Consider the following 14,588-nt stretch of genomic DNA (forward strand, 5'->3'; position numbering starts at 1 on the left):
ATCGCATAAACAGCCGAATACTACTTGCTGAATCTCAGTAACTGTCCTGTTATTTGACACTTTCACTCATTGATTAAAGTCATCATGGCGGACTGTGAATAGTACATTTCTACAATGACATCTGTGACTGAAAACTATTGATTTTATATGATGCGGCATCCAAGCCGCTAGGTGTCAGTGTAAGTTCATTATGGCACAAAGACACAAAGACAAACTGAGTGCACCTTTAAGACTATATCCCGATAAAGTTTGAGTGTGTGTAAGTGAGAAACAGACCAATATTTAAAGCAAAATCACTAGCTTATGACATACATCCTTGTGTCATTACATCATGTCCATGAACACAGCAAAGAAGAGCCGTCTGTCACGTTCCCATATAAACAGTAGATGGAGTAATGTGCTGTTTTACTTCACACTCACACAGTTCAGGACTGTTATATGTTATCCATTTGGCAAAGTTGTTTACCTGCTAGAATGCTTGGCTATGTTGTCTGGTAAGGTTGTTAAAGCTTATATTGCTTGTCATACTTGTATGAATCATACATTACTCGTGTGTTAACCGATCGCGATGTATCTACACTATTGGGGGAAGTTACTGTGAAATGTTTACTAATATTCATGACTTCTGAAATTGACTTCTTGTAACTGATTTATTGCATATTTAAGCATATTATTTTCATGTTTAATAAAGTATGTTTTATCCCTATCATTATTTAATTCTCATTTTATGTTTTTAGTTTATTGCATAGACATAATATTGTAGTATTACGGTTCACTTGCATTATCAACTGAGGCTGTACAATATAATCTTCCATTGAACGCATATAAGCCATATCACAAATTCTACACATAAATAGATAAGTGTAGTACAATTCAAACATTAATAGTAGATAAAACACTTGAATAATCATGTTAAAATATACTGGTAGTGATTGAGTCCACTACTCAATGTAAACTATGTAAACTACTATGTAAAAGCACTTTGAGTGCAGTGTCAGAAAAGCACTATAAGTGTAAATAATTCATTCAAAATATATGAATATGAGAGTTGTTTATCTTCATCAAAGCAAGTAATATTTCGTTTTAGCTGTTTAATTGTATAACATAATATCAACATCAGAATAGCACATTATGACTCTGAATATCTCCAGTCACGATCACACACAGGAGATGTCCAGATAAGCTAAAATCATGAGATTCATCCGCAAGAAGAGCAGTGCCAAAACACGACTGACGTAAAATTTTCTTCCTCAAATTGCTTGCAATTTTAAGTTTCAACCACAGATGTCGCTAGAGAGCACAGACTTACACAGTGCAGCTTTAAGTCCTTTTTACTATAATATTTCCTCCCTGCCCAGTAGGTGGTGATATGCACAAAGAATTTGAATGGTCAAAAACTAAAAAAAGAAGAATGTGAAAGTGAAAGTATAGATTTATAATTAAAAAGGACTTAAATATTGATCTGTTTCTCACCCACACCTATCATATCACTTCTGAAGATATGGATTAAACCACTGGAGTCTTATGGATTACTGTTATGTAGCTTTTATGTGCTTTTTTTAAACTTCAATGTTCTGCCCACCATTCACTTGCATTGTATGGGCCTACAGAGCTGAGAAATTCTTCTAAAAATCTTTATTTGTGTTCTGCAGAATAAAGAAAGTCGTACTCATCTGGTATGGCATGAGGGTGAGTAAATGATGAGAGAATTTTTATTTTTGGGTTTGATATTCTTTAATGCTTTAATTAAATCATCACATTTCTCAATACAATCATCGTGATAGTATAAATCTATTGCAGATGTACTGAAGTGTATCATGAAAAGTGGCACAGCTGGTTTTGGTTATGCTTGTTCTACAGGTTACTCCTGGTTTGTCGGTGACAGATGGCTTTCACTGGGAAAAAAAGAGCAGAAAAATGTTTCATGAGCAAATCAAGTAAAATTTTGTTAGTGCCAGACACAAGAATCAGAAAAGGGAAAATGTATTTGTCTTGTTTATTGATTTGCCATTGGAAAAGCATGTCAGGTTGGGGCTAGTTGTCACACTTTTTACTCCAGCATTTTTCTCTTGCCAGGTTATCTCTTGTCAGTCAATTTCACAGGCCCTATACTAGATTACGCAAAGCTGACCTTTGACCATTATAATAGAGCGCAGTGTCCGGCAAGTTTTCTAAACGCATTGGTTGCAGAAGTAATTTTCTAATTCGTTTTTTCCATAGAAATTTCATAAAATACTTAATTAAAGTGTTCTAAGCCATGAACCAAACCAACCAGTTCCAAGGTGAATCACAACATTACAAATTTTGATTTGAAGCTAAAAACTACAAAGGTACAAGACTGTATACTTAGTGTCTTTCAGGAGAGAATAAACTACATTGCGAATGACATTCATTCATTATAAGTATAGAAATAATATTTAAGTTTACTGCAAATTAAGTTACATACAAATATATGAGTAGTTCGAGAGGGACTTGATTAGGTCATTCACAGTGAGTCAAGGAAGAAGACATTCACTGCAAAGCTTTTTGGGCCACGATTCTCTGATTGGTGGATCTTTGTGGAGGATCATGGGTAGTGTAGTTCTTCACCAGGAATTCCAAATTAATTCAGGAATTAAAAATATTACGTTGAAATAACGCAGACTGATGGCTTCAACAGAAGGATATGCCATCCATAAACAATCTTGAAGCTCATGGTAAATTACTGTTAAAAACAACTTTGCCTATTGAGAAAATGAATGTGATTTTTACTTTAGAAATCCCTTCAGGGGGGATGCCGAAAGGGAAGTTCCAGTGGCGGAGCTAGGGGGTGGCCCGAGTTCGGTCCACGGTGGCCACGGCAATTGCTGTTTTAGTCATTTTTTGGTCATATTTTGGCACAATTTAGTTCTTTAGAGGTGAAATAATGTACAAACTTAACATGTGCGCACACCAAGGTCACCAAACCTCTCCGTCCCGGGTGTCATTGTATATCACATCGCTTGCCCCTGCCTGGCCACCCTTCCAGAGTGCCCAGGGAGCCATACAAGACAGAACCTCCACTGCTTGCACTCTATAGGGCATGTTGTCTTACTCTATGAGGTAAGTTGTCAAAATGGGAACCTACTGTTTATTGGCAACAATTTGACATGAAAATATATTATAAGATGATGTAATGGCTTTCCAGATACATTTAAACAGGAAAACAATTATGAAGCACATATGATTCATGAAACAGCACAAATATCAAAGGTAACAATCAAAAATATAACATAATTAATAAATGGGATATAATTTCAATATATGTGACATATCATTTAGAACACATGTGACAATGATATAAATATGACAACCTGACCTGACATTTCTGAAAAATACTATCCTGAGAATACAGTTGAACCTTTTAGTTCAAATCAACATTCATTATATCGTTGTGCCAGTGAGGTTTTGTTGTGTTCATTGTATTCAAGAACTATTACACAACTATGATGATCTTGGAATTTTTTTTTATTTTATTGTGCACTACTATGATTTAAGATGTTTGAAACCAACATACTAAACCACTGTTAGAGAAAACAATCATTTGACTTTTGCTTCAAAATCTAAGTTGCTGAGATTTTGCCCTTGTGACAACTTCTCCGTGCCGTGGTCTCCCCTACTGTACGTGTGATTAAAAAGTCAAAACACAATCTTCTTAGAGCAAAGATTATCTATGGTTGCCTCTGAAAACCACACTTGACCAATGCAATGGAAGTACTAGGAGCCGGTAATTGACTTCAATCACGGGCCTACAAAGACACTGAGCCACATTATGATGATTAATATGCCCTGATCTTTGTTTGTCTGCTAACAGAGACAAGAGGAAAATGGAGCAATAAGGCTGGAACCACAATGGCCATGGCTCTGTATACGCAAGTCCTGATCTTGGCATAGTTTTTCTAAACATCACTTGTGCTTATGGAAAAGTGCATGGCCAAAACAAACATCTTTAAATGATATTTTGTTCCATTTTAAGTGCATGGTTTGCATTGTAGGTCTTGAGATTTCCAATGAAACAGAAATGTTTATCTACGAACTGGAATATTTTGGAAAAAGTAATACAATATAGCACACATGAGAAAGTGCTGGGAAATGATGTTATCAGTGCACTGAAATCAGTATGTTCCAGTAAATATGTATTTGTGGTTACAATCAAAAAAGTGTACCAACAAATAGGCCTACTGTACATCGAAAATATCTCAACATGTAAAAGTGTTGAAAATGGGAAATTTGATAATAACTAAACATATCATATCAGACATGTCATCAACACATATAAAGTTTAGCAGAATTAATGATGGCTTGTTGAGAAAACAGGTGAAATGTGGGAATGTTTTTAAGTCTGCTGGCTATCTGGTTTTATCTATCGTGACTGGTTTTGGTTCATACATCTGTTTAAGCCTTTCCCTCTACATGCATATATACATTATAGTTTCTTCCCAAAGATCGATACTGTTATTTGTATTGTAAAAGGGTATGAAGTCATAAAAATGAAGATTGATCCCATGAAAAATGATACAGAAAGGAAAATATTCCATGTTTTTGCACAAATCTTTTCATTGTCCTAATTGAGAAAGACATTCACACAAAATAGATACATATTGTAGATCTTGAAAATAACCTATGATAGAGATTTATACATTTGTATTTTTTGTGTTCTTACAAGTGGCTAATAGAAAAGCACATATCTTTTTACAAGACTAACTATTTATAATTTATTTCCTGTCAAATTAGGTCTCTTACGGACAAAACATTAACTGAAAATGAATGGTTTTACTAGTCATTTTGTAGTATCCATGACTGTAGTCAAATTTTTTGGTGGAAACAATGTTTCTCATCATATTACATGTCTTTAAAAAAAATTGCTTGATTAATAAATGTGGATGTAATATCAGTAGAGCTACTAAATACCCATTCATTTACCAAAGAACATAATTTTTACCATGAAAATTTAGCATGAAAAAATGGAGTGGTGGTGTAGTGGTCTAAACCACATAACTGGTAAACTGATAATTAGAAGGTTGCTGGTTCTATCCCCACAGCCACCACCATTGTGTCCTTGAGCAAGGCACTTAACTCCAGGTTGCTCCGGGGGGATTGTCCCTGTAATAAGTGCACTGTAAGTCGCTTTGGATAAAAGCGTCTGCCAAATGCATAAATGTAAATGTAAATCTTCATGCAAAAACACACATCACACTGTCATAAACTCTTTCCCTTCATATACTTAAAGGTATAGTTCACCTAAAAATTAAAGGGGTCATGACATGGTTTTTTTTATTGTATTATTATGTTCCCTTAGGTGCAATTATAGTATTAATATATTTTTTTTTTAAGAAAAACTTTTAAAATCTAGTGATTTATGACCTTTTCCCACCCTGTTTCTCTTCCTCTGATTCAAACAGTCTGTTTTGGGGGCGTTTTCCATTTAAGACTTCAGTGTTAACGCCCACTGTTATGATTGGCTAACGTCAGTGCCTATGTATCAATTATTGACGCCCCCAGCCAGAACAATATGCAAGTAAACTAAGTAAAAACACTGTGATTATTCATAATGAATGAAATTGCGCTTTAAAAAGTAGTTTAAAGTTTAAAATAGATTACTTACAGTTTGCGTCGTCGTTGTTCCCAGAATAGTCGGCACGGACTTATCTTTGAGCAACAGTTTTCTGGCAAAGCCAGCATCATATTGAGATTTGTTCTCAAAACAGTCATCCTTAAAATGTACAGAACAAACGCTTAAGTTAACACTGCCGTGACTGGAACGTCCGCAAAAAATAAACTGCATCCATTTTTCCCTGACGCCTGGATCTTTCGGCAGCTTATTCAGAGGTTTTGTTTGACCACAGCCAGGAACAGCACATCTGTGTGGCATCGTAATTTTCCTGTGCACAAGTAGTCTCTGTCAGAGCTCGCTGTCCACGAAATGAGCGTAGTTGTCTTGCGCTTAAAGCGTAGTTATCTTGTGCTGGAGGCGGTCATATGCAAACGCTGTTACGTCACTTCTAACCGACACGTCACTTCTAACCATGAATCCAGAACGAGCTGTATTTTGAGCTTGATTAAATAAATGATTCGTTTAGAATGGGGAGGACGTCTTAAAATATTAAACTTGCAGGACGTTTTAATGATACAAAGACCTCTTATATACCAAAAGATCAAGGCAAATTTGGTTTCTCATGTCATGACCCCTTTAAGTAATTGTTTACTCACATCTGTGTTGTTATAACCCCATATGACTTTCTTTCTTTTTTTAAACACAAAGGGAGAAATTGTGAAAAAAATTGTGCTCAGTGATGTCTACAGTGGCAGTTTATGGTGATCCCCCTCTTCAAGCTTCAAAAGAAAAATTCAGGAGTCTAATAAATTATTTCATGAGACTCATGATTGTTATGAAAGCATACATTAAGGTTTGGTGAGAAACAAAGCCAAATCTAATGTTGTGAAAATGTTCACTGACCGTTGATCTCCTGTGCACGTTCATGATAGGGGACAAGAGCAGCAGTTCATGCAGCTCCCTTGCGACATTGGTGCGTTCAAGCGAAAACTCTTTTTGTTTGTCTAAAAACAGGTCATCCACAACGATAGCGACAACAGAACACAACACAGCTGCACACAAAAAAGAGAACAGAACTTACTGAACATGTCTGAAGAGTTTGTAGTCGAAGAAATGATGCATTTCTATGCCCCAATTTTTAGGACTGGTGCCAGTTCACAGTGGACGGAGTTACCGAAAATAGAAAAAAGCGATCAACAGAATGCACCGTCACTCGTCAAGGCTGGATAGGACAAAAACTTTGATTACCATAGAAAATATACCTTTTATCTCGAGTCGTTTGCCATCAGGTTACTACATGCTTGTAGCCTCCTCTTTTCTGTCTGATTTTCGAGTACTACATTAAAAAAAATAAGGCTGGGCATAGAAATGCATAATTTCTTCGACTACAAACTCTTCAGACATGTTTAGTAAGTTCTGTTTTCTTTTTTGTGTGCAGCTGTGTTGTGTTCTGTTGTCACTATCATTGAGGAAGACCTGATTTTAAATAAGCAAAAAGAGCCCCAGTGTCACGAGGGGGCTGCATGAACTGTTGCTCTTGTGCCCAATCATGAACGCGCATGCACAGGAGATCAACGGTCAGTGAACCGATTTTGCTTTGTTTTTCCGCTAGATTTGTTAAGATTTCTCTCCAAACCTTACTGTATGCTTTCATAAGAATCGTAAGACTCGTGGAATAATTTATTTGACTTCTGAATTATACTTTTAAACTGCCATTGTACGACTTAATGGGCACAAATTTGTTTCACAAATTCTCCCTTTGTGTAATGGAAAAGAAAGTCATATGGGGTTATAACAACACAGGGGTGAGTAAACAATGACTGAATTACATTTTTTGGGTGAACTAATCCTTTAAATCATTTGTAAAGTATGCTGCTTTGCAAGCCCAACCGAGCTAAAGTTTGAACATTATTACATAGTAAAATTGTCACTGTCAGACAGCAGACAATGCCAATAGTACACAATGTTCCCTTCACTGAAAGAACATTGACATGAAATGCACCATGACCTTTTAATAAGTTTGAAGTGATTCTTCACGATATTTTACTTAAATATCATGACAAAATTACAGTCAATGGGCGCATAAAACACGTTAGACTCACAATTAACAAGTAGTTTGGAGAATTGTACTGTAGCAATAGCATTATGCAATAAGCTAGCAGGACAAGAAACGGGCCATACCATGATTTCAGGAAGAAAGGGTGATAATTCCACACATTATGAACACCACGATTCCTTTATATAAGTACGTATGGTAAATACACAGATCTGAATGTTCTGTGAAATCCCAATCTAATCATTCCAAACGCAAAATAATAATATAAATCAAATAATGAAAACGAATTATTTCCTGTCGAAAGTTGTCCCATGTCAATCGATGGTTTCGTCCAGAGACACTTACAACGGCCGAAACCTTATAAGAGTTTGATACAGTCCCAACACTGTTCAGAAGAGAATTCGGTCAACACGGAGCGACTGTTAACAAGCCGCGTTCCTCTAAAACATTTTTATTAGCTTTACTGCTGAAGTTTGAAATTTGTATTGACTGTCTGCAAATTATTACGACTGGACACTTGGATTAAGACGAGACATAAGGAGTTTTTCCGGAGTTTTAAACGTTATCCTTCCGTTGTTTTCTGCGTTGTCGTCGATAATACGTCGGGTATTCTTTTATTTTTATTTTACGTTGCGATTTACAGTATTTAAAAGGTCTTAATTTACTTCTACAACACGAGCTATTGTTGAAGAAAGGATGTCATCGTCTGCAGAACGGGTTTCCTACATCGAAATGAGTCGAGTCAACACGACTGGCACAGGTAACAAACTTTATTTCTTTATTTCTATTTCATTTTTAATTTTTACAATGAGTGTGTAGTCAGTTTAAGTTGCTCCGTCTTTGTTCTGGTTCAAACACACACTTGCCATTGTGCTACACTTTAAACGAGAAAACAATGACATTATATCAGTATTTAGAGATGGTAACATTTATGAAAGTTGATATAAAAGTGAGTTGGCAGTCTTGGGCTTTTCATTCGGTGAGTTCTGCATGTCGCAAACATGTCAGCGTTGAGTTCATTGAGGTCACCGGTACGGGAATACCCGGCCACGAATTTACCAATCCTACTATGGCGAAGCTATAGTTAGTGAATATTAAATAGGCAATTGTGACGTTGCCTGGTAACCGACTTTGAGCGTCCATTCACGCAGCCAGATTCATATGCATGAGTCACGCAGTGTCTACCTTTCAGCAAATCAGTAAGCGCGGCGGTGAAACGTCACGTTACATGGGTAATATTCATTAAATACGTCATTTCCATAGTAGGATTCTTAATTCGCAAGCGGGAATACCGGGGAAATCCTGAGGGCTGTCACATAGCTCCAAGTCTAGACAGACGAGATGTCTTTTTAGAATCTTATAATGTTAAGCAGTATTCATGATGGTTTGGTGAGAAAATTGTTCCGAAATGTGGGGAATTGAAGTTCTGTATGTGCGCTGGCCATCTGCTTTTCATTAAAGGAATCGTGACTGGTGCTGGTGCATTCTTTTCATTCAGACATTTGGATGTGTTGAGTTTGTACCCAAGAATGCCAATTCTACAAGTTGCCACTTGTGCTTGTATTATAAACGTAAAACTGTTGTGTGTTTTGGGATTATAAAGTACATTTATAATGTAAACTGACATTGAGCCCATTTTAAATGAAACAGAAAGTTAAATGTTATGGCTTAATTCTATTTTCTGTCTAAGATATATATATTAAAATATTCAATATAAATAATTTGGAAAAATAATCATGAAATGTAATTATTTTTACCTTTTTTTTGGTGCATTTAATTATTTCTTTATTATTACAATTACATTTTTATATATTCTCAAAATAATTGTGATGTTTCATCATTAGAAAGACATTTACACAAAAGGCACACACTGGTCTTTAAGCATATCTGTTTTAAGTGATTTTTTTCTTTTTCTTTTGAAAATTACAAATATATGTATAATTCAGGCCTGTAAATCTATTTTAATAATGTATGTGACATGTTTTTTTTATTTTTTACATCAGACATCAGTAATGATGATGATCTACAAGGAGAGATGGAGCCAAACGCTTTATTACAAGAGGCTGAGTGGTACTGGGGTGATATAACAAGGTATTAAAAACATTTAAAAATTAGATTTTACATTTGAAATAATCAAAATCTCAGTCATATTAGGTAAGACTGTATTATTATATTATTTTCTCTCTAAATGTGTTCGTAAAACTCCATTGTGTGTCTGTCCGTCAGGGAGGAGGTGAATGAAATACTCCACGGCATGCCTGACAGTGCGTTCCTGGTCCGAAATGCCTCCAGCAAGTTGCCGGGAGAATATACATTAACAGTCAGGTAAGGATTATGCATTTTAGGATTAATATTTTATTGAAAACTGAACATTAATGTGTATTAACCACCGTTCCAAACTAATCAATGAAATCCTCATAGGAAAAATGGCTCAAACAAACTCATCAAGATCCATCATCGAGATGGGAAGTTTGGATTCTCAGAGCCTCTGACCTTCATCTCAGTGCCAGAGTTGATATTGTACTACAGGCACCGGAGCTTAGCCCAATACAACACTGCCCTGGATGTCACATTGGCATATCCCGTGTCCCACCATTGCCCGGTTGGTATCTCCTCAATTAATTTCTTTGTCAATTGTGAGATCTCCGTTAAAAGGCCAAAAAAAACTTTGAATATTGTTAGTCATTAAACTTGTTTGATTTTCAGGATCTACTTGTGAAGGATGAGTATTTGGGTGCATCTAGAGAGAACGTTCAAGAATATCTAGGATTGTTTGAAAAGACGACAGATTATGACCAGCTATATGATGCTTATACCACGTTATTACAGGTAAACCATTGAAAAGGATTAAATATAGTGACTTAAGAAAATAACGGTGATAACTCCGTTGTTGACAAAAAGAGTGTTTTGCTTTTCTACAAGTTTTCTGTTACTTCCAGGAAATCCAAAGGAGAAACACTGTCGAGGCTGTTAACATGACAGAGATCTCCAAAGAACAGTGGCGTTCACAAGAGAACGCATGCAAGGACTTTGAAGAAAGAATCTACAGTGACCTGAAAGAGTGAGTGTCACCCTTGCAATAACCGCAGTACTGAATGAGCAGTAGTATTTCTCTGTGAATCCATTAAATTTGATTAGAACATGGTTTCTGTTTGAAAGCAATAGACATAATCAATCATATGTTTATAGAAGTCGCTACTATTCTAGGGGGTTGTGGATGGTTGCCAAGTGGCTGCTAGGTTATTGTTGAGGTGTTCTGGGTGGTTTTTACTGTAGGTGTTTGCTTGCCCCCAAGTGTCTGTAGTCTTGTTTCCATTGAAGTTACAAATTTAATGCATGCACAAAATCTGAGTTTTACAAAAACAATTTGTGAAATTATGCTGCAAGCAGCAAACATCGGGGTCCAGTCACGAAGGGCCAAAACATGTCCAAGTAATTGAAATGGACTGTATAGATCCGGATTATGTTGTGGACCGCTGTTTTTGTGAAGAATTTCAACTGATTTTGATCACAGTTGCACAATCAGGATTTCATTAAGATATTACACCCAGCAAAAAAAATTAAATAGAAGAATAGTACAAATAGAATTGGATTGCTAGACCATTTTATTTAAGAAAATTAATGCTTTATGTTGTAAATTGATTGCTGCATTTTTATATAATCAAAGAGTTATTTTTAACAAATTGTTATACAATTTTGAAAGCCAACATTTTGTATGAATTTGAAAGGATGAGTTAGAAAAAGTACCTTTTTCCAAAAATTAAAGTGGTAGAAAGGTGTTCTTGGGGAAATGTGAAATCCGCATGACCAAATGATTTGGGAACACTGATGCATGCTTGTATTCTATCCCTTACGGTTCAGATGCTAATGAACTCATTATAGCACCACTTTGTAGCCGATTTCCACTATATTTGGGATACAGCCTAATGTTGGCGACTTACTTAATAGCCTAATTATTTATTAAGTTATAATGGGAAATAAAGTAAATGGAAGCTCCTTTGTGTTAATTTATAAAATATTTTAATTTCCCTTTTTTCTTTTTTTTTTTTTTTTTTTAAGTAAAAGGCAGCAAGTGTGGATATGCCTGACTGCTTTGTCTGATGCAATAGCACTGTAAGGGACAATAGCTGGTCATGTGAATGGGTCTTTACAAGAATGGCTGAGATGCTGCACACTGACCTCTAAACAGATCCTGATGTGCAGTATCATAGAATAGACACCTCTTTAGACACAACATGTCAAACATAGACTTTGAATAGATTATCTTCACTTATCAGAACTACAGATGTGCTGAGATGAAACGTCACCAGAACCAATTAGCTTTTCAAAAGATTTAGCTAATTATGAACGTTTGCTTTCTCAGGTGTACCTGCAAGATGAAAGAGGAGCGAGAAAGAAATTTGGAGCTCCTGGAGGAAGCCAGCTGGTTTGTGGGAGATCTTGGTCGAAGTCAAGCAGAGGAGCTGCTCCATGGAAAACCATCCGGAGCATTCCTGATACGCAACAGCAGCACGAAAGATTGCTATGCCTGCTCTGTAATGTATGTCAGTCAGTGTTTCAAAACTTAATCATATGCTGGTAAACAAACAGAGCACTTTATTAGAAACAAGAATAAATTGCATTTCAACTACTAAATGAAAATGTTTGTAAACGTGACCCCTAAATCACAGAAATTGCATTAAGTCAGGAAGCCCTTGCCATTTTTGTGTGCGAAATGCCCTAATCTTGATAATCTCTTTAACCAAAGGGTCGGCAACCAGGTGAGGCACTGTGTGATTCGCCATACGGAGTGCGGCTATGGTTTCGCAGAGCCGTTCGATCTCCACAAGTCTTTGAAGGAGCTAGTTATGCACTATCATTACACCTCTTTGGCACAACACAACCAGGCCCTGGACGTTCGGCTTGTGTATCCAGTCCACATGTACGCTGCTCCTGCCGTTCACATCTGAGTCTGCTCGCCTCGCCTGCAACTGGTATCTTGATGAAGTGCACTAAGGCTGAGCTAGATTACGCCATAGTTGGCGTGTCCCTTTGCTTTACTATTTGTACATTGTGCAAAGGGTGGAACCAACTGTCAAGGCTGTTGAGTATTGCACTTTCCAAAGGAGACCGCATTCCTTATGGTCATAATGATACTCAAGTACATGAAGTATTTGATGAGCCCATTGTAGACCCATTTACGAACATTAACAATATTAGCAACAGGACTTGCTGAGTTTTGTAATACAGTGATCCAGCGACCCTCTTTTAAACAAATCAATTTTTTGGGGTAAAATGGTTGTTTCTGTGGGGTGGAATGCATTTGTCTTTTTTTGTTTTTATGATTTATTCTTCAGTGAAATTTTTTTTCTTGTTATTATTATGTGAATGTAGCACAGTGAGGTACATTTATTGGTTATATTTTTCTATTTTGGTTGCAGTCAGTTCAAATGAGGTTTGTTTGCCATATTGAAAGACAATTTATGTTTTTTACACACCCAAATAATGATTTTAAGTTGTTCAAACAGGTTCTATTTGTTCCAAAGAAATCCAAAATATTACTGTCTGCAAAACCATTTTTAAAAGTATCACTTTTTTTAAATGCAGCTCGAAAGAAAACTTGAATATTGTTTGAAAAGTACAGTATGTTTCTGTTTTGTTGCACTTTTTAAAGAGTAACAGAAAATGTATTTTCCAATTCAAGTTTGTGTCATGTTTACTATTTTTACTATGCGTTTTAGGAAAGACAAGGCAGTTTAATTGTCTTATGGGCTAAACAGCCCAGGCACTTCATAGACTTCATGAATGCATTGGTTATGGGGACTGACGTGATGCCAAATCGCTCATCCCTAAGATGAGCAACTTTCTTTAAGATCATTTTATTTTGCAGATCTCCGCAGCAGACCGTAAAGGGAACTTTTACCCTTATTTGCTGAGCTTCTTTAAAAAATAAAATAAAAAAATGAATGAGAATAATTTCAGAGACTGAACCTGTTTTTGTTTTTTCTTTTAATGAAAATGTATTTATTTTTTAAATTGAGCACATTAAATACATTTGAAGTACATCTCAAAAGCAATCCAGTTTCCTCAAACTGTGGTGTTTGGTGTTAAATACAATTGGGTGATGTAAATTTCAAATCTCTTAATTTTTGAAATAAAAATGTATTCTAATAAAAAAATAAATGGAAAGTTTTGAAAGATAATTTTTTTTTTTTTATTAAATTGTGTGATTTTACTACAATGAAAACACCTGAATTTCCTCAGTCATCTACAAATATTGTAAGTATATAAATTCCAAACTATAGTTTCAGGGTTGAGATAATGTAGCACATTAGGGTTAGGCTTTGGGTGAGTAACATAAAAACTATTGGCACTTTGCAAAGTTGTGCCCACATATTTAAGATTGGGTGTGAGAGTCAAAGCATATGTGTTGACCAAAAATCTGAATACTGTGGTAATGTCTATGATTGTTTCAGCTCTGATACTTTTGGCCTGAGATGAGAGAGAAAAAAAGATTTCATGAAAGCTCAGGAGTAACATTTGAAGGAATATTCTGAAGTCAATACAAATTAAGCTCAACTGACTGCATTTGTGGTAATGTTGATCACCACAAAAAAATGTTTTGACTCCTCCCTCCTATTGTTAAATGAAAAGCAAAAATAAAGGTTGCAGTGAGGCACTTACAATGAAAGTGAATGGGGCAGAAATGTGAAGCTTATAATTTTTGGAATTACATACAGCTGTGGCCAAAAGTATTGGCAGTGACATCAAGTTTGTGTTTCGCAAAGGTATATCCTTCAGTTGTTGTGGTGTTGATTCACATACTTCGTAGATTATTGTGCAGAGTGATCAGATGCATTTTAAATAATTGCAAAAAGCTTCATTGGCCAAAAAAATGAACTTTATCACAAAAACCCAAATTTTATTGTTTTGGCCCTGGCGCAAAATGACCAGCTAACATAATTTCACAAATCATATCAG

At 35.9% G+C, this 14,588-nt stretch overlaps 1 protein-coding gene across 1 annotated transcript; it reads left to right on the top strand.

The window, feature by feature from the left end:
- Positions 1 to 7,875: 7,875 nt before the first annotated feature.
- On the top strand, positions 7,876 to 13,791 carry LOC127649100 (phosphatidylinositol 3-kinase regulatory subunit gamma-like). The gene is made up of 8 exons (XM_052134028.1): positions 7,876 to 8,388; positions 9,632 to 9,719; positions 9,855 to 9,953; positions 10,050 to 10,230; positions 10,335 to 10,457; positions 10,568 to 10,689; positions 11,992 to 12,168; positions 12,376 to 13,791. The coding sequence occupies exons 1-8, from the start codon at positions 8,325 to 8,327 to the stop codon at positions 12,575 to 12,577; spliced, it is 1,056 nt and encodes a 351-aa protein (XP_051989988.1). The 5' UTR covers positions 7,876 to 8,324; the 3' UTR covers positions 12,578 to 13,791.
- Positions 13,792 to 14,588: the final 797 nt, after the last annotated feature.

This window comes from Xyrauchen texanus, chromosome 9, assembly GCF_025860055.1.
Source record: "Xyrauchen texanus isolate HMW12.3.18 chromosome 9, RBS_HiC_50CHRs, whole genome shotgun sequence".
NCBI classification, from domain to species: domain Eukaryota; kingdom Metazoa; phylum Chordata; class Actinopteri; order Cypriniformes; family Catostomidae; genus Xyrauchen; species Xyrauchen texanus.

Coding starts and splice junctions, on each gene's coding strand:
- LOC127649100 (XM_052134028.1), top strand. CDS start 8,325: ATGTCATCGTCTGCAGAACGGGTTTCCTACATCGAAATGAGTCGAGTC. Junction 9,720..9,854: donor TACTGGGGTGATATAACAAG/GTATTAAAAACA, acceptor TCTGTCCGTCAG/GGAGGAGGTGAATGAAATAC. Junction 12,169..12,375: donor TGCTATGCCTGCTCTGTAAT/GTATGTCAGTCA, acceptor CTTTAACCAAAG/GGTCGGCAACCAGGTGAGGC.